This window comes from Chironomus tepperi, unplaced genomic scaffold (genome assembly GCF_022539635.2).
Source record: "Chironomus tepperi strain 1889 unplaced genomic scaffold, CSIRO-AGI_Ctep_v1 contig_73, whole genome shotgun sequence".
NCBI classification, from domain to species: domain Eukaryota; kingdom Metazoa; phylum Arthropoda; class Insecta; order Diptera; family Chironomidae; genus Chironomus; species Chironomus tepperi.
In genome coordinates this window covers 830728-850680 of record NW_027226195.1, presented here as the reverse complement: position 1 = coordinate 850680, position 19953 = coordinate 830728, and the positions used below count along the sequence as shown (strand labels likewise).

Genomic DNA, 19953 nt, shown 5'->3' with positions numbered 1-19953 from the left:
TTTTTTTTTACAAATTCTTAACTTCTTGTCGATTTTTTCTTCAATAATAATTACAATAAAATTTCTATAGAACAATTAATGTGAAGAAAATAAAAAAATTTCTTTACATAAAAAAAATGGCAGGAAAATTTTTTTTTCTTTTATAAAATTTCTACAAAAGCAGTGGAAGTAAAAATGTTTTTTGTCAGCAAAGTTGAATATTCAGCTTAATTATCCAATTATCAAGTCGACAACAGACAGCACGTCGACAAAAATTCATAAATTCAATAATCGTCAATAATTCAACTCGATAGTCAACAAAACATTCATATAAAGGAGATAAAAAGGCTTAATAGATTGATCGGCAGCATATAAATTTAAATTTAATTACGTTATGACATTAATATTAATAAAAGAGAAATTATTTTTCAGACTTTCTGCTTACAACAATATGTACGGATGAATTATTTGCATGATTTTGCAGAAGAGTTGGTGATTGGATGACTGTTGGGATTTATTTAGGCCAGTGTATAGGAACACTAAATGGTTTTGGCAAATTGTCGAATTGTGACCGATTACTGGAAGCACGATATCAAGAACAGTTATTGGACACTAAGTAACCATGAGTACGAACAGACACTTATAACAATATGAATGTAAATCAGCCATCACGTAGTCGTTAGGTAACCTTGATACTTGCCCTCAATACGACAAGCATACAGTTGAAGTTGCCCAAGCAGCATAACGTTTTGGCTAAGAAACTGCTACGTTGTCGTATCAACTATGTCACTCAAAGTTGCCTGGACAGCTGATTTAAATTTTTCTAGAGAAAAATGCGGTATGTTGCGATGTGTCAATCGAGTAATCTTCATTAATTTTAATTTAAATTTTAATTTTAAGTACGTATACACTTACTTTTTTCATACCATAAATTGAGTAGGTTAACCAAAAAGCTCAAAAATATTTAAATTTTCTTAATTTTATAATTTATAATTTGAGACTTAAATGAGAATTTTGAAGTTTTCTAACAATTATTGAAGGTTATTGTCTAGTTCATCTACCCGAATGGACAAAAACTTGTTTGAACTAATCATCAACTAGACATTACCTAGTTAAAATGTATCACTGTCCATTCGTGCTGCCTAAGACATATCAGGTCATATCTACCAGTTCATCATTAATCAGCAATCATCCACCGATCACCAACCCTGATTTTTAATCCATTACTTCTTTACAAAAATCATTTGAGTATTTCTTAATATCAATAAAACATTTAATATAATATATTTATATAAAATTTCATTTAAATTTGATGGGCGGCAGTTTTGCAATGACTAAATTAAGTTGTGAGTTGAAATTTCAACATTAATTTCTCTTTGAAAATTTTTAATTTTCTTATGTAAAAAAAAATTGAATCACATGATTAATTTCAATTAATTTGAGTATAATTGCTACATTTTATAATTTAATTTCCTAAAGTCGTTGAGTACTTGATGAATTCGTGGCCCATGACGATTGATTTCTAGGTGTTAATCTAATGGAATTTCCATCTTCTTCTTCTACATGCTCATAAGCTTGATTTACGGCACCGGTTGCACCATAAATTGTATGATTTGCAACGCCATTTGAGTTGAAGAGTTCCTTAACACTCATGCCGGCATTTGAACTACGTACTGGACGACTTGGCAGTTGAAGATTGTTATTGTGCTAAAAATTAGGTTAAGATTGTTAATGAATGGCATTTTAAGGGAATTCAGTTAAGTAATGACCCTTCTAAACCCATCTAGACCAGAATAGATAAACTTAGACCCATCTAAATAAGCCTCGATCACCCTAGACCAACTATTACCCGCCTAAACCAGTCTAGACCAGCCTAGACCAGCCTAGTACAGCCAAGACCAGCTAAGACCTTCCTTGAACCGCCTTGACCCACCTAGATCAGCCTAGACTCGCGTAGACCAGCGTAGACTCGCCTAGACCAGCCTAGACCTGCCTAGACCAGCCTAGACCTGCCTAAACCAGCCTAGACCAGCCTAAACCAGCCTAAACCCGCCTAGACTCGACTAGATCGACCTAGATCATCTAGACTCGCCTAGACCCGCCTATTTCCACCTAGACCAGCCTAGACTATCCTAGACCCGCCTATACCAGCCTAGACCCGCCTTGACCCGCCTTGACCCGCCTTGACCCGCCTAGATCAGCTTAAATCCGTCTAGACCAGCCTAGACCCACTTAAACCAGCATAGACCAACCTAGACCAGCATAAGCCTATCTAGACCAGCACAGACCCGCCTAGACCAGCCTAGACATGATCAGCAACCTTCATACTTACATTTCCTGTAATTCCATATTCATTATTAGCTCCTAATGTTTGCATTTGTGATTTTCTCTTCTCAGCCATAACCGAGTTCTTTCGAACCTCCAATGCACGAATTGTTTCAGCTCTCATTGTCAATCGTCTTGTTAAAATTGGAGTTCCTACATTATTCTCCTCATTAGCTGCTGTCAGTTTAAGGAAACGCTTCTTAAAGGCCACATCAAGTGTACCAATTTGTCGACGCGGTTGTCGAGCTTTTTCGAGATTTTGAATTGTTTTACGACGTGCTATTCGATCGGGTCCACTACCGGAATCATTATCGTAATCACCATCAATACCTTGCAGTCGTTGCAAGTTTTTGACAATTTCCACCGCATGCTGTAATGAATATTAAGTATGAATACCCACAGAATGTGCTGAAAATGCTTTAAAACTCACCTTGTCTATCAATGCATCTTGTGACAATTCCTCAGCCTTCTTATTACATGACAAGTTCAATTCAGTTGATGCCAAAATGTGTGAAATAGTTCCGAAACGATGGAACAACATGGCAGTAAACTGAATGACCAAAATCAAGGCAAAGAAGAACACAAATACCAAACCAATTGGCTCAAGTTGGAGATATTCTTTCGAGATATGAACCTAAATTATTGTCATTGACATTTACGGAGGATTGGAATTTTAAGAAAATAAATCAGCATTAGATATTTGGAATCGGATTCTAAATAATATTGTGAATTAATTTAATATGATTAATAGCGGGATGATGAATGAGTCACAAAATATCCACATAATTAGTTCCCAAATTTTTGAATAAATTTTGTTAACAGGATTTTTTTGGCCAAAATTGGTATGGGGGTTTGTTTTGTGATTTTTGTTGGTCGAATGAGATTCTTATTGGATTTGCTTATTGGATGTGATTTTTTATGTGATTGTGCGTCTTATAAGATCGATCGATCTTATGGATGTTCGGTCTATATGCCTTTTTAGTGTATGTAGTTTAGTAACCCGAATAGCGCAAGTCAGTGAATATGCCGTCACCAACCGGCATGGCTCTGACATGGTGTCGGATTCGGATTGAATCCAAGACATCAAGGCAAAGTCGCGCCGGCTTGGAGCTCGATTCTCATCAATTAACTAATGTGGGCTATTCGGGTAATCAATGTTTGATTTTTTGAGAATCGAAAATTGGATTAGTTAAGATCCTCACGACTAGGTCACTGAAGGTGGTCCAAAACTAGTCAATTTTACAATCAAATCTCATTGTCTTGAGTTCTCATGATAAAATTGAGAGTTCTCTACACTTTATGCTACATTGCACTTGTAGAGTGTCGGCCAACAAATCTTAAAGACCTGAGTTTGATTCCAGAGAAAGTCTGATGAGTTTGGCGTACTTTTTCGCTGTTTCTATTCACACCAACTCGGTTTGCGTATACGTGATTCACAAATTGTTGCTAGGTACATTATATTGACAGACTCTGGATATTGCACTTGGCAATAGTCTAAGTACAGTCTAAGGCAGTAGTCAAACACTGCCATAATCTGACATTAAATCCAACAAATCTCATTCGACGTACAAAAATCATCAAACCAATTAAAATTAATCTTATTTCTGTACAAATCTTTTGTGTTAAAATTTTCAAAAAACTAAAATTAAATAATAAATTTTTGTCACTTGTGGGAATTGTGTGAATTATTTGCGTATTTATAATGAATGATGATGAACATAAATTTCAAATGATTAGTAATGAATAATGTATGATGTGGTTATGTGTATGTTGGTGTATATTTTATGTGAATTATGTATGACAAATATGATTGATGTTGATTGGCATTTGAAACAGTTATTGTTGTTGTTATCACATGTATAAGTTATAATGTCAAGTCACAAAATGTTGCATTTAGTCAAAAAAATGTTTAAAGGTCAATTTTAGCATTTGGACATCAAAAATGAGACATTATTTCTCAAATAGAAATTTCTTCTCATTTTTCTATGTCTGTTATGCAGTTATGGTTGTGTATTATGAGTACATTATTTGCATTAACAGATTGGAATTTTTTGAATTGAAGGAATTTTTGAGGTAAAGGATTTTTTTTTCAAGCAAATGTTTGGAATCTACTTGACATTCTTTTGTGGGCAGGGTCCGAATGGTCTGCATGACATGTGGATCAATCAGACAAAACACTCGAATGGTGTCTAATTGCCTATTGCTGATTTAGCATATTCTCATAGATCTTGATTCATAAATTAGCTGCCGACTCTAAGTAGATACAAACTTTATGTCTGTACCTAAATTAAATTGGTTATAGTGACTGGTGTTAGAATTGGGGTTTTCCGAAGACTCGGACTCGATGAATTTTTGAGACCGAGAACATGACTAGGACCGAGACCGAGACAACAAGAAAACTCTTCGAAGTGTGGATCTCAACAAACCTCAAGAACGCGTCAGGGTCTCGAGATCCCTTACTAAGAATATTATAGAAACTAAAGGTTGATGGGCAGGTTGACTGTACATCTCAATAGAGCTACTTTGACAAAACTTTGAAGTTAACAGCCTAACTCAACTAAAGTTTGGTAACTTTACAGTCATTGAAGTCTTTCTATATGAAAGTAAATCATGAATTCAACAAAGTAGCCACAAGTCACCAAAAAGACTGCTGGGTATGTAAATGAATTTTGTCAGTAATTGCTTCAAACAATTAACAACTTAAGCAACAACCCCAAAAGGCATTCAGCTCAGAAATGGCCGAAATTAAGCTCTAGGCTATCGTGACTCTAGCCCCAGGCTATGCCCGACGAAAAATTGCCAGAGAGCAGAGTCAAGTCATCCTGGAGCACGATCTTTGACCATTTCTACATCGTAGGCTATTCGGGAATCCAGCTGCCTTAATGAACAATTCTACCAGAAACTATATACTTAAAATTGACACTCCTATCATAAATCAACCAAGTCACATGTCTACTCACAGTATGCAAACCATAAACTTCACACCACACCCTGCCCAATTGCAACTTAACTCAATTTTTCATCAAACGTCAAGTAAATATCGCACATTATGCACGGATAAGGAGCATTAATGAACATTAATCTTAAATCCTATTTGAAATAACATATTTTTGTGCTTATAAATTATTCACCAGCCTTAATATTTTTTATATAAACATTAGATAAGAATCCAGATAAGGAAAACAAACTTAAAGTATGATTAACAAAACACAGTGGAAATAAAATAATAAATAAATCAAAAAAGTAAACACAGCCTCACTCATTAATCCATTAGTTTATGGGTAAGAGGTGAGAGAAGGAAGGTAATTTTTATACAACAACAAGCCAAACCCCAGTGGATGTTTGGTAATATAAGGGGGTGGTAGGTCAGTGGTGGGCAACGTTGTGAGTCTCGACCGAAACTGTACACGACATATGTTTCATGGCACACTAGTGTATCACGGCATACCTTAGTAGTAAGCCTCGTAATAAACCGTACACGGTGTAAGGTTCGTGTCGTTTGGCGGCCTAGTTAGCCGTATGACGTATCACTAATACACGTGTCACACTAATGTGCCATGTCACCAGTAGACTAGTCACAATATTGTTCCGTGTCACTAGGTAGGTGTGCCACATTAGTGTGCCGTATCACTGATAGACGTGTCACACTAATGTGTCGTGTCACTTGTAAATGTGCCACACTAATGTGTGTTGTGTCACTAGTAGACGTGTCACATTAGTGTACCATGTTACTAGAACATGTGTCACACCAGTGTGCCGTATCACAAATAAACGTGTCACTATTGTGATAAGCCACTATAAGACATGTCACACTAATGTGTAATGTCACTAGGGTGCAGTGCAACTAATGTTCCTCGCCACACAGGTTGCCCATCACTGCGGGGTAGGTTGATATTATCACATTGGGGATATTTAGCATTAAACCTCACAACTATTATTATTCACTCTAAATTATGAGGTAAGGAAGAAGATGAAAGATAGAGGAAATAGTAAGAAAAACAAAAAAATTATAAAATTTTGGCCAAACACATTAAAAAAGTTAATTATTTTTCAAATTGTGTGTGAAAAAATAATTAATCAAACCTCAGATGTTTCCTCAACGAATGTAACATTTATGCGCGGCGCCAATGGCCACAAAATATGAAGTTTATCTTTATTAAGTTGCAATAAGAATACAATCAGTACGAATAATGCGTTGAACATGAAGAAGGCGAATACTGATTTGTTTCTTAACTCTTTCAAATCGCTTGCTATGCGATCCTGTTTATGATGCAAATAAATACGTTAAATATTCAGCGATGCCAATTTTTTTGAATTTTGTCAAATATTTTTGTGTTTAATTAATTTAAAAAAATTCAAATTTTGGTCAAGAAGTAAAAAATTTTGTTTTTTTGACAGTCCAAAAATGAGTAGAGTCGGAAATAAAATAATATATATATTTTGTAGTGTGTAGTTTGTGTGTAAGAAGTTAATGAAAAGCAAAAAAAAAAGAAGAAAAAAAAGAAAAAACAAAAAATTAATAAATATTCTTTAAATGGGACATCGACAGTCACAGAATCGTAGCAACAAAAGGTATTCAAAAATATTTACGGCCCGTTGATTGATATTTACATGAGATATATACCTAAAACCTCTAAATTTGGTGAGTAGAAAGCAATAAAAAACTAAATTATAAGCTTAACGATTGCAACACAGTTCGATGTCCCTAAAAGCATTTACCTCTTGGGTGATTTCATCATAGGTAACATTAATACGTGCAGAGATGGGCCATTTAACATGTAAATTATCCTTATTTAATTGCAATAAGAATACAATGAGGACAAAGAGGGCATTAATCATGAAAAATCCAAATACTGATGAATTTCTCAAATCTTTTAAGTCGTGAGCGATACGTGCCTAGTATATAGAGTTTAAAATATTACTTCCATTGTTTAGTAGCATGTTCAGATGTCCAGAGCTTGAAGACGAGTCGGATTATGTATGGAATCGAGTAGATTTGGGTCAATGCCAACTCGTATTTTATATGCCGTCGATTCTATTTGGATGGGAGACAACTCGATTGTCTACGGCGTCAAATCGACTTGGATCGACTTTTCTATACAAAACCCAAATCGACTTGGATCGACTGTTCCATACAAAACCCAAATCAACTTCCAGTTCTGACCATCCCCAAACAAAAGTCACTCACCTGTTCTTCCTTATCTTGATCAATTGGATATAAATATTTATCAATCAAATCCTTCCAGAATTGAATTTCAGCACTTGACAAAAAGTCAACTTCACCGTTCTTCAAATCAGCATCTTCAATCCAGTATGGATTTGTAAGGAAATCTCTTTCATTTTGTGGTGCTGTTGATGTGTCCGATTCTGAATCTTCACTACTGCTACTGTCAAATTTGATGAACAAATTAATATCAGTTAGACTCACCAGTCTACAGGACTTACCTATCTTCCTCAGATGCAACTTCAGCGACAGATCCTAAATGATGATCCTTTGATCCAGTTGATGCCGTTCTCCTACGTCCATGATGACCAACATGTGGATCAATATGTCTCTCAATGCTATCAATCTTCTTCTTCATTGTATCCAATGAGTCAGCAATATGAATCAATTGTGCCTTTTCATCACTCGTCTTTCCATGTGTACATAACAGAATTCTGAATAATCCAGCAACTGAAATGTCGATGCTACCTTCTTCATCATTACTAGAACCGACACCGCCTTGAAGAAAACCGAGAAGTGATTTTTGTTTTGCTTTTTTTGCCACTTCTTCTGCCTCTTTCTTCTCTTGTTCCATTTCTTTCTTTGTTTTCTTAGCGACGACTTCACGTGTTCCCCATGAGACGACATTAAGATTGATAATTGAGTAGAGAATCAACAACAAGTACATAGATGGAATGGATAGTAAATAAATGATACCGGCCGCAATACACCAAAACTCTTGCGGATGCAGACACGCCGCTATAAAGAACGACCCCACCATAGATATCAAGAAGATAGCCGATGGACTTCCGATACCGTCCTCGCCTAACTGTAACGCCGTACCGACAATTACAGCCATCATAATCAGCGCATATAATGTGGATAGAATTTGTGCCAAAAGCAGTTGAATATTTGATTTACATGTGAAGCAGACGAACATGAACAGGAATATAGGAATAATGTTGTAGTAGAATGATGTCCAATTGTCAATACGGAAAGCAGCGACGAAAGCCCCCACCAACATAAGAAAGATCGTACCAGGTCCAAGAATTGTACCGCCCATCAACAACATTTGATAGAAAACGTACAGCAATGAAATGTTGTCATTGACCTTAATTGTTCGTTTATAGTCGGCAAGCAAGTCCATAATGTTAGCAATTGTAGACGGTACCCAACGACGACGTTGATTATAAAACTCGTTGAAACCTTCTGGACAGTGAGTATAGGCATCGGAAGCAGCTGAATATTCTACACGATATCCTCTTTGTAGCAGTAATGTACATAACCAACGATCTTCACCCTGATCGTATTGGACATAATGACGAGCTTCATCAGATCGTGTTGTGTATTTCTTCATGACATTGTCATCCATCAAAGCTTTACCACGGAAAAGTGAGAAACATCCAGGCGAACAGAGTACACATCCAATCATATGTTCGGTAGCTTTTTGCAGCCAATGACCAATAGCATACTCGAATTTTTGATACCACACCATAGGACCAGATCCAACAGGATGAATACGTCCACATGCTGCTCCTAGATTTTTATTCTTTTTCATCAAATCGACAAGAAGTGTCACGGCATTAGGCTGGAAATCAATATCACCATCAAGTGTCAAAAGGTATGTATTTTCGGCAATAACATCTTTTCTGTCAACACTAATTGGCAATTCCATTAATCGATGACCAAGCAAGTAGTACATGTACATCACTTGAGACCATCGCTTACGATGTCTGATACGATCCTTATCTTTTAAATGTGCAATCATCTTTGTCTTTCCAGGCAATGTCCATACAAGACGACCGCCATATGGTGCTGGATATTTTTTCGGTGCTCTCAAGCGAATTTGTGTTTGATGGACATCCGAAGCGGCTTCATCGAGAGTGTTGACAAGTAGCTTCACGAATCTATTGACTTGAATGTCATCGTCACTATGATCAGAGATTTCAAAAGCGTCATCGAAGAAAATGTGAGCTGCAAAAATATTAAAAATGTTCAGCATCATTGACTTTGGATTAAACTTTCTCACATCAAGCTTTTGTTTGCAATTTTCAATGCAATAACGCATAATTAAATGCTGGTTATCCATCAAAAATCAAATAAAATGAGAGAGCAAGCACTTGTTTAACACTTTTTTAAGTAAATAAATGCTCAATGCTACTCAAAATCTACTTATAATGCTTTAACCAAACTTTCTAATCACAAAGCAAAATACTCACTTTCAAATTCATAATAATCAGGATCAACAATTCTCAAATATTTTTGTGCCACACGACGTGCACATTGATCTTCATCAAGTCGCAAGACAGACTTCAAGAACTCTATCATCTCATCTTTTGTCTCATGCCACATTGTTGCACATGTATAAATTCTCGTAATATGATCACTAGACTTGACATTTGATTTAGGCATAGCTGATCCATCCGTATGTACGGATATTGTCTCATAATATTCATCACCTTTTTCTTTCTCAATTTCAGCAAGATCCTCTGTCTTAACATCAGCTTGATCATCACGTCGACGATTAAGTGCCATAGACTGATCAATTAACAGTGCATTATACATTGGTGATACAAACAATTTTTCCGTTGTTGCTAAACGTTCACATTTAGGCATCCATATGTGTAATGTAATCCAAAATTGTGAGAATAACCATAAGAGCCATGCCCACGCCATTTGTTTTGATGCTAAATCGCTTAGTTTAAATACTGGTGGACTTTCGAAAAACAAATAGTCGGGTATGGTGCCATGATAAAAGCATGGATCACTGCTGCGTATACCACATGCAGCGATTAATAATGATATTGATATAGGAATTGTTAGATTGACTGGAAATGCATAACTGAAGCCCTGAATTAAGATTTTACATGCAAACTTTCCGAAAATGTAACAGACGTAAGCAGCAAGTATTTGAATTATGAGCACATGAATAACAGTATTATATGAAGCATCAATCTGTATAATATCTCCAATTTGTGATGCATCAATTAGATCAGGAAGTGATTTACCGAAGGACGTTGTTAATTCTTCAACAACAATCTTGTGTGGACCGAAGCCTTTACTGAACAGACTAAAGATGTTTGTTGGGTCATCACCCTCAAACCATTGTAATACAATGATGGTAAAGACGAAGATCATGATCTATAAGAGAAAAATGGGTAATAATTTATTATGATGAGTCATCGAAAAAGTCGTGTTACATGCAATTATGTGTTACATACCTTCCATACGGACAAAAACATGTAAGCAAAGTATCTTGTATATCTTAAATCTTCCTTTACACGTCCCAATGCACGTATCATCGAGAATGGACTCTGTATGGATACATAATTCTCCCACCATCCACATGATATCATTATAGCTGAGACAGGTATCATCCATAATACAGGACGATCTTCAAGCATTGGCCATACAACAAAACTTGTTACTTGTCCGGCAACAGCTGCTAAATCCATTAATACTTTTGCAGCACGTTTACCTTCCTTTGATGTACGAGATAAAAGGCCAAGAATACCGGGTATGACACATACACAGTTCGTCAACATCGCACCTTTTACGGTATCAAGTTCTGGAAGTACAACAAAGAACAACAGAACTAATCCCGAAGCATGAAACGTCTCCATAAGAAATATGAATAGAAAATGTGATTTTTGTGGTAATTTCCATGATTTGAAGAAACATATACGAGCTGATCTGATAAATGCACCAATTTCAGGTACAGAAAATGCAATTATTATTGCCCACATCCATGCGACACGTTCCTCTTCGGGCAATATTGCTATAAATTGCTTATCGCGCGCCAAATCTTTATTACAATATTGAATTTTTCTATCGCGTTTTAATTGAGCAGACATAAATAGTACACAGCCTTTTGCAATAACACCTCCACACAGAACAAGTATAAATGTTATTATATAAGCAACAATTTTAAGTATTTTTGCTGTTATTTCCATGCAAGCCTGATTGGCCATTGAACCGGAATCGATTTTGATCGGTGGATCTCGAAACACGTCCCATCCTTTTGTTTCTTGAACTGTACGCGTACTGCAATGAGAATAAAAAGAACAGAATGAACAATAAGAATCTTAATCTTAAATCTGTGCTTGTCTTAAGTGTCTCGAATGATTCAACCTTTTATTTTCAATTAATGGAATTTCTTCATCCTCGTCATCGTCATCATCATCATCATTACACACTTCATAATGATGACTATAGAAGCTTGGAAATGTTGACATATCTGACTTCATTTCTTTGCCTTTAAAATGCCTTCCTTTTGTACTAATTGTCATGTATCAAACACCTAATTCATTACTAAATCTATTGACTTAAATAACTGACTTTTCACTGTTCAAACAACAAAATACACAGCACGTTCGAACTCATCAAATTACGACAGTAAACTGCTTGTTCGATCATTTCATTAGTTATTACGAATCCACCAAAAAAAATACAATAATAATGGAAATATTTAATGAAATTGCTTAGGTGGATGTACTAAAACTAATTGCTTTGAAGTGATTTTTTTGCGAGGGAATTCGGAAATAAGTTTGGTGTATGAGTGGCTTCTTATGCATACGTAAAAAAGAAACTGAAAATTTTTATTTAAAACCAACGTCATTTAATTAAATTATAGTTCCCCGGAAGTGGATGATGAATATGAGCGCATATTTGTCTGGGTTTTTGAAAAATTATGAGAAATTTTGTTATGGTTGGGTTGATCATAAAGTGATTTGTTCATTTAGATGCTAAAATTTTGGGTATAGAGAGTTTTTGGAACAGAAGTCAAGTATTTTGGTACTTAAGTTGAACTTTTATCAGTTAGAAGACATCCCTTTGTGAACCTCAAGCAGAAATGTTATCGAATGTGTGGTTCGAAACCCAAAAATGTCCATAGTAAATTGAGAATTGTTAAAGACCAAGGGCCAGAGTCTCCAATTTACAATACTGTACTTACAATACTTACTATACTTGCATGGAGAGTGTCTGACCCTTGTTAAAGACATATAGAACAATCCTATCTAAACAGTGTACCGTGGTACACTAGTGTATCGAGGACATGAACCCTATACCATGTACGGTTTCAGTCAATCCTTACCCACCAAAGTGAGTCGAAGCTCGAAAAAGTTAGAAAAACACCGAGAGACATAAGAAGATGCAGACCTGAATTTAATATAAGGATATTTCAGTCTCGGTTTCAGTTTTCTCAAGTAGCCAAGCCAATTAATCGTTTGAATTCATTATGTTGTCTCATGCTAACTTAAAACTAGCTTCATAATAATCTGATTACTAGGGATCAGGGTTGCAGCCATAAATGTTTTGATAACCAGGAAGGGAAGGAAGTGCATTTTACTTTTTCAAGTGAAATAGGGTTTAAAATGCCTTAAAAAATTGAAGATTTTTGTCCAAAACGAAGTAGAATTGACTCTAAAAATCCCTTCCTGGATCACATCCCTGCCCTTGTGATCTGTACCCCAATATCTATTATCCAATCAACATAATCAAAGTATATAAAAAGCACAATGTAGATTGTCAACAACCGATCAAATTTCAATTTTCAAATCACATTCACCATGAACCTAACATGACACAAATACTTCATTCCAACAACAAACTATCAATTTATTCAAAAGACAGACAATCCGTCAAAGAAACCGCAATATTTCACAACCAACAAGTTTATTTTCAAATCAATTTTTTACTTCTTCTTTATTTGAAAATTAACACATTATTTAGTGTGTAATTACCAGACGTGCACTACATATGAAAACGTGATTTATTGTTGTACAAATTGCCAGCAGGCCCTTTACATCTATATTCGCCTCTGTATGATCGATTAACAATTGAAAGCCAAAGAGAGTGAAAATTTCAAATTAATGAATGAATTGATAGATTTGCGTAAAAAAAAATGTGAAACTCGGCTTTCCATTATTATTATTTTTGCGCGATTGAATAAATAAAATGAAAATAGTGAAGAAAAAAACAAATTTCAATTATTTTTTAATTTTGTTGTTTGGACTAGACAATTTACGATTGACGTAATCGGAGCACGAAAAAGAAAAATTTAAATTTTTGTCGGTGTGTGGAGCTGTTGACAAATAATGCATTGAATTTTGAATAGGAACTTAACTGAAGCATGAGTGGTTTAAGGAAGCTAAAACCAAGCATTCTGTCATTGTGCATTATGCATCGGCGCAGCGCATGATTATCATCGATGTTTCAGAGACTCGATTATCACAAATCGGTTAATCGATACAAAATCCGACAACAAAGCATCTTAATTCTGGCATATGATTGGATTTAAACCAGATTCCATCAAAGAACAGAGTTATGCCAGCCTGGAGAAAGATTTTTGAACGATTTTCCAATGCAGTTCGGGTCTCTGTTACCACAAAATGCACTGTTGCAAGCGGAGCTCTATTCAGGGATATGTATTTAATGGGACCGATATAAAGCCCATACAAGCTTTTACAAACAACACTGGAAAGTTGAGGGTGGCATCCTCTCAATCAGGATAGGAATGGTGAGATTTGCATTATGCCATACTCAAATCCAAGATGAGCAAATGAAGCTACGAAATGCAAACAGGATGATCGAAACGTTTTTAAGACTGAGGAATCGAAAATTTGAAGTTCTGGTCTTGAATGGATGTCAAAAATTGGTACATAATACTTAAGAATACTCGTGAGACTCACGAACTGCATACAGTATAAAATTAACCAAAAATGCGATCTCAAGTCAATATGACTCTGTCTCTAAGGAAAAAAATAAAATCCTATCTTAAACTAGACTTCATACGGTCTGGATTCAGATTTTCGACTCAAGACCGACATGACTCTTGCTTAAGATTGGATTTTATCGAATCTGGTCTGTATCCAAAGTCATGCTGACATCAAATGCTTTCCGGAAGAATTTCGTGACATAGAAAAGTAATCTTTTGACAAGGCACGAGCCTAAAAGTCTTAATTTGCAATAGACATTATTATTATCCTAACATAACTCCTGCCGTCATCGACATTTTTGGATACAAGAAAGTGTAGCAAAAAAATTTACCTTAACCTTTATAAACTACACAAAAATAAATTTTAAATATCATATCGAATTGTGTTGTAATATCTCTGAATTGTGAATAATCAGCTGCAATACATCGACCAATAAAATCATTTTTTGCGTTGGCTGAAAAGCCAAACCAAAGATATTCCGCCTGCCTCAACGTATTTTTAGGTCAAAATGAAAGTAAAAAAATGTGAGAAAAAAGAATTTCAATTATCCAAATTTTTTGATCTATTTTTGTTACATCACAGCCTATTTTGAACTTCCTAAGCTACTTCTTTTGTGTTTTACCGAGACATGAAGTAACGTAAAAATTCCATAAATATCTCAAATTGTGTGTTGAGACCAGAAAAATTAATATAATTACATACTTTGACGAATGAATGCATATTCATGGACTTAAAAATGTCTACAATTCATACCCATTTAATTTATCTCTTTTGCATAACACTTCAAGCCCTATTTTATTAGCTTATGAAGTTCCAAGGCAATAAAGTCAACGTAATAATTAAGCATGAAAAACGATACTTTGTTGACTTACAATGTTGTCGATGATATTTAATAAATATATTAAGATGGAGATTATTTCTTTTAAGAATTTATGTAGATCATGACTTTATAGCTGTGCTGTGAACATTCTGAAAGCTAGCAATTACATAATAATTATTAATTGCTTTAATTCAGGTATTAAAATGAGAATAAATACAAAATATTATAATTAAGTATTCAAAACAGTGTAAATTCTTAACCAGCTGACATGGATTGGGTGGTCTACAAACTAGTAAAATTAGTTCTATTATTATAAGTAGTTTGTAGTCTGGAATGTAGTGACCATTTGTAGATTCTTGTTTAATTAACATTGTTGACTCAAAAATTCAGTAGGAGTCATCAAGATCTTAAATATAACAAATTGGGAAGCACTTTCCTCTAGAAAAACCGATGCTAAATACAGCACTTTGATGAAAAATAGATTTAAGAAATCCGTAACACAACCTAACGGTTAATTACAAATTAATGAATTTTTAAGAAATATCACAAAAGATTCAGTACAATTCAGTGGTTTCCGGAAGACAAAATGTGAAATAAAGGCTGAAACAGTGGTTTCAGGTTAGCATGATTCTAGCCAGTGTCGAATGCAAAATATCTACGTCGTGTACTTTCCGAGGCTACAGATTGGCTACCGAGCAACACAACATAGTCGATGAAGTTCGTGACGATCAAAAAATGTTAAAATTAATTGAAGGTAACTTGACTTCTTCGAGACGTCTATTTTTGACCATTCAGATCAATAATGGGCTTCTATCCTTTTTTTTTTCGCGAATCACCTCGTCGCCGTGGTGGCAACATTTCAATATGTGTCGATCAGGTAAACCACCGGCTTCATAAGTTCACAAGAGTTTCAAATTTACTGCCTAATCACTCGATAACTCGAGACCCTAGTTTCATATTGCCCCGGTAAGACGAAACTCAGTTCTAGGGTAGATTTTCGCCGGTCTGTGTCAGAATTTTTGAACATTTTCTACGTTCTGTGCTGTCCAGGTTGCTTTATTAGCATAATAATGCCTCGATAACCCATATTCTTTAATGCTTCGACATATCACAAGCAGTTAATTAAGCTTTAAAATCATTCGAAACCGGGAAATCGGGAAAGCACATTTCCAAAGTTTCAGAAACATTATTTAAAAATCAAAAGCATTTAATAATATTACAAACAATCCAATAATTAATAATCCACGAAATCAGCCTTACCAACCATTTTTAACACTTTCATTTTTCTCCTACATAATTCTATCAGAATTAAAATGAAGCATTAATTTCTCAAAAACAAGTATTTCCTCTTACATACACCCATAAAGACCTTTATAATTAATTGCCTACAGTCTAAGTCCAGCTCACCATCAATGCTTACTTATAAGAGAGCGGAAATATTGTGAGAAAAAATAAAATAAAAAGTGAGATTATGATTGTATTCCATTTATTTCTCTACCTATATTATCTCGATGTGTTTATCTATCATCATTTACAGTCACTTTACTCTACATTTTTGTGCCTCTTTTCGCTTTTTGTATGTATCATTTCGTTTGTTGTTGTTGCATTATGCTATGTGTTGAAGTGAAAGTGAAACACAAGAAAAAAAAAGCGTTTCTGTTGCTTTATGTAACGTAAAGAAGTGGAAAAGAAGGAAAAAAATAACTAAAACAAAGCTTTGAGATATTTCTTCGTGCATGTTAAAGTGCCCGAGTGACACAAATGAATGAGGCTTTGTTACGGAGCTTTGAAAGCTTTAAATGGAAGGTAACACAGTTTGACGACCTTATAGCTTTAAGGTTAGGGGCCGTTCACTTATTACGTTCGCTTTTTAGGGGGGGGGGGGTCTAGGATTTTGTAACAGCCTCAACCAAAAAATTTTTTTTTTAACGACATTTTGTAACAAGGGGGGGGGAGGGGGTCTAGAAATTAGTTTTTTTGCGTAACGTAATAAGTGAACGGCCCCTTAAGTTTTTAGAGATTTAGCGGAACCATTAAAAATTCGTGACAGAGCCAGAATTGTAAAACAAGCACCTGCCACAGGCAAAAACAGTACAATTTGTTGATAATTTGTATGGTTTTGGTAGAAAACTATACAAATTGTGCGTTTTTGCCACAACCAATTTGACAATTTGCTGATAATTTGTAGAAAATTTTGGTAGAAAAACCATACAAATTGTGAGGTTTTTGACTGTCCCAGATGCTGGTTTTGCAAATCTTTTCGGAGCCTTCTTCATATGTGTCACCCGGGCTGTTCGAATAAGCAACATAAAGAAATATTTTCGCTTTTATTGTTGTTGTTTATGCTTTCGTATGTAGTATTTTAAAAGGGCTTAATTACCATTGTGTGAACTGTGAAGGTAAAAAACATTCGTCTCGACGATGTCAATAATTTACATTTATGAGCTTTTTGATTGTTTTTGTTATTGAAACAAATATTGATGTATTTATTGTAAAACAAATTTGAATTTCCTCAAGAATTTGTAAATCTTGTTTGGCTAGTTTCGTTACTATGCATGCAAAATTTTTATTTTTTTATTGTTTTCATACTCGTTACGGGTGATTTTAATGCAGAGGTATAGTCAGGAAATATTTAGGAGTGTTTTGGGGGAAGCGAATAGCAATAGGGAGGGCAACTGTGTCAAAGTTTTGGGTGTTCCATGTAAAGCTCGAAGAAGGCTCGAATTTATTATGGAAATCTCGATTCTAGTCGATTAAAAAAAAATCCAAAAATTCCATAAAATGGCCCGAAAAGCACAACATGTTCGTAAAAACTGCACTAGGTCAACATATTAACGGTAAGACAAATTTGCCCTTAACGCAACATTCCTGAACAGACCGATGCAGCAAACTTCAATTTTTGCCATTAATATGATTTGAAAGTTGACGCCATGTTGCCGTCAAAGCGCGGTAACAAAACATTGTCCCGGAGTTGCAAAACAGGTGTTTGTGACAGGCAAAAACCGTACAAATTATTGTTAATTTAAAGTGTTTTCCTCCAAAACCATACAAATTATCAAGAATTTGTACGGGTTTTGCCTGTCATCACAGGCACGTTTTCGTCCAAAACCATACAAATTATCAAGAATTTGTACGGTTTTTGCCTGGCACAGGCGTCTGTTTTGCAACTCTGTAGCGTCTTATCAATTACATTCTGTTATTAATATGTTGCTCGGAATCCTACTAAAAACCCTACAAATCCCTTTCATGCCCCACCTTAAAAAACTCCTACCTACACCCCTGAACATTACATACAATAAAAATCACATTGTATAATCAAATTCTGTTCGATGTCGTGCTTTTTATTGCACTGTCCGTAAACTTTTAAAATAAAATTATCTATTGATATAAATCATACAGACCCACAAAAAAAAAGATCATTATGAAACAGTTTTATGTTTCATTTAAATTGAATGGAAACAAATATTGAATTTTATTGATTTTTTTGAAAGGGCACTGATGGATATGATAAAATTTTTGATGGGAATATATTTTTTATGTGATTTACTTCAAATGCTGTAAATGTGAGAAAAATTTTTAACATCTTTGTCTGAAGTTGATAATGGAATTTTTTTGATTGAGTTGATAATGATGCTGGAATGTTTGAAGAAATGGACGTGCTAATGGGTATGAAGCATGAATGCTTAAGACCAAAAATAGATTTTTCACTTTTTGAACCTGAGTTAAGACACGTAACTCAGTTGTAAATAGCTACAAAATTGAATTCTAGGTATTTTTAGGGTTCGGTCAAGATCCGCAAGCCTGCATTTTCTGAAATTTAGATGCACAGATCTGCAGTTTGATTGGAAATAATTCTTGGAAGGAAACTGCTGGTGAAGACAGTGTAGCACTTGGTATTGGCAATTGGAAAAGGGCAACTAGGAAAAGAGCCAGTTTTAGATGTCCACTGCGAGAGGCCATGAATCACTGCTGATCTATACAGCCACCGAAGTATGCACACCAGCGGTGAGCAACCTGTAAGCCGCGGTACACCAGTGTAGTGCCTTCAAAAATCATTGGAAATGTCATGAACCTTATGTCGTGTGCAGTTTTGGACGAGACTTAATCGAGGCTAACCATCAAGTTGAGCCGCAAAAATAAAAGGTTGCCCATCACTGATGTAGATCAACAGTTATTGTCTGTACCTCAGCTGTAGCTTATTGTTCGTTCAAGACTGCTCTTAACAGACAATGAGACAGCTTTTAGGTCTCAATTTTCGGTAAGACCAACATAGTGTCTTGTGCCATTAAATCATGTTCATTCCCTGGTAAGTTTCAGATTTACGTTTTTTGCCAGTTTTTTGTCTGCAATCCTGCAGTTTTTAACGAACTCTAGGCATGATTTATGCAAAAATGTTCAATATTCTCTGCACATACTCTTAAATATCTGTATGAAACAATGTAAACTTAAGAAATTTATGGGAGGACTAAAATCAACATCGTGATTTTTGCATAAATGTAAATTTCCTCATAATAATCTCTTGTTAATCACAAATTACAGTAATATTTTCTCAATTATTGGAAACATAATATTAAACATCACGTCTTTATAATTTTATATTTTTTTAATTCAAGCTACGATGAAAAGGAGGACAAGATATTGTTGAATCACTGATATAATTTTGCAGTGTAATATCTCACTTATTAAGTCGGATGTCATAAATATTTAAATTTTATGAATGAAATGATTCAATATTAATGAATTGATGAATACAGTAAGGAGGAACAAGCAGAAGATAATGAACCTCAAAAGTTTTACTTTTCATTATGCATTTTTGATCGGGTTTCAATACAAATTAATTTGATTGATTTTAATACGGTTGGCTAAGTGTGTCAAACTGAATAGGGGGTCTGAATATGTAATTGTAT

General features: G+C 34.9%; 1 protein-coding gene across 8 annotated transcripts in view; it reads right to left on the bottom strand.

The window, feature by feature from the left end:
- Nucleotides 1–4: 4 nt before the first annotated feature.
- Nucleotides 5–19953, bottom strand: part of kkv (hyaluronan synthase-like protein kkv) — a 46843-nt gene continuing 26894 nt past the window's right edge. For 3 of the 8 annotated variants that reach the window (XM_070653651.1, XM_070653654.1, XM_070653653.1), the window contains exons 3-10: nt 10729–11551; nt 9727–10648; nt 7750–9481; nt 7493–7691; nt 7024–7200; nt 2735–2938; nt 2312–2674; nt 5–1686 (exon numbers count right to left, since the gene is read on the bottom strand). In XM_070653651.1, the coding sequence (XP_070509752.1) occupies nt 1453–1686; nt 2312–2674; nt 2735–2938; nt 7024–7200; nt 7493–7691; nt 7750–9481; nt 9727–10648; nt 10729–11551 (4654 nt within the window). In that variant the 3' untranslated portion in view covers nt 5–1452. Of the gene's footprint in view, nt 1687–2311; nt 2675–2734; nt 2939–6387; nt 6565–7023; nt 7201–7492; nt 7692–7749; nt 9482–9726; nt 10649–10728; nt 11552–19953 lie in introns of all 8 variants that reach the window. The other 5 variants (XM_070653652.1, XM_070653656.1, XM_070653657.1 and 2 more) reach the window with 5 other exon arrangements.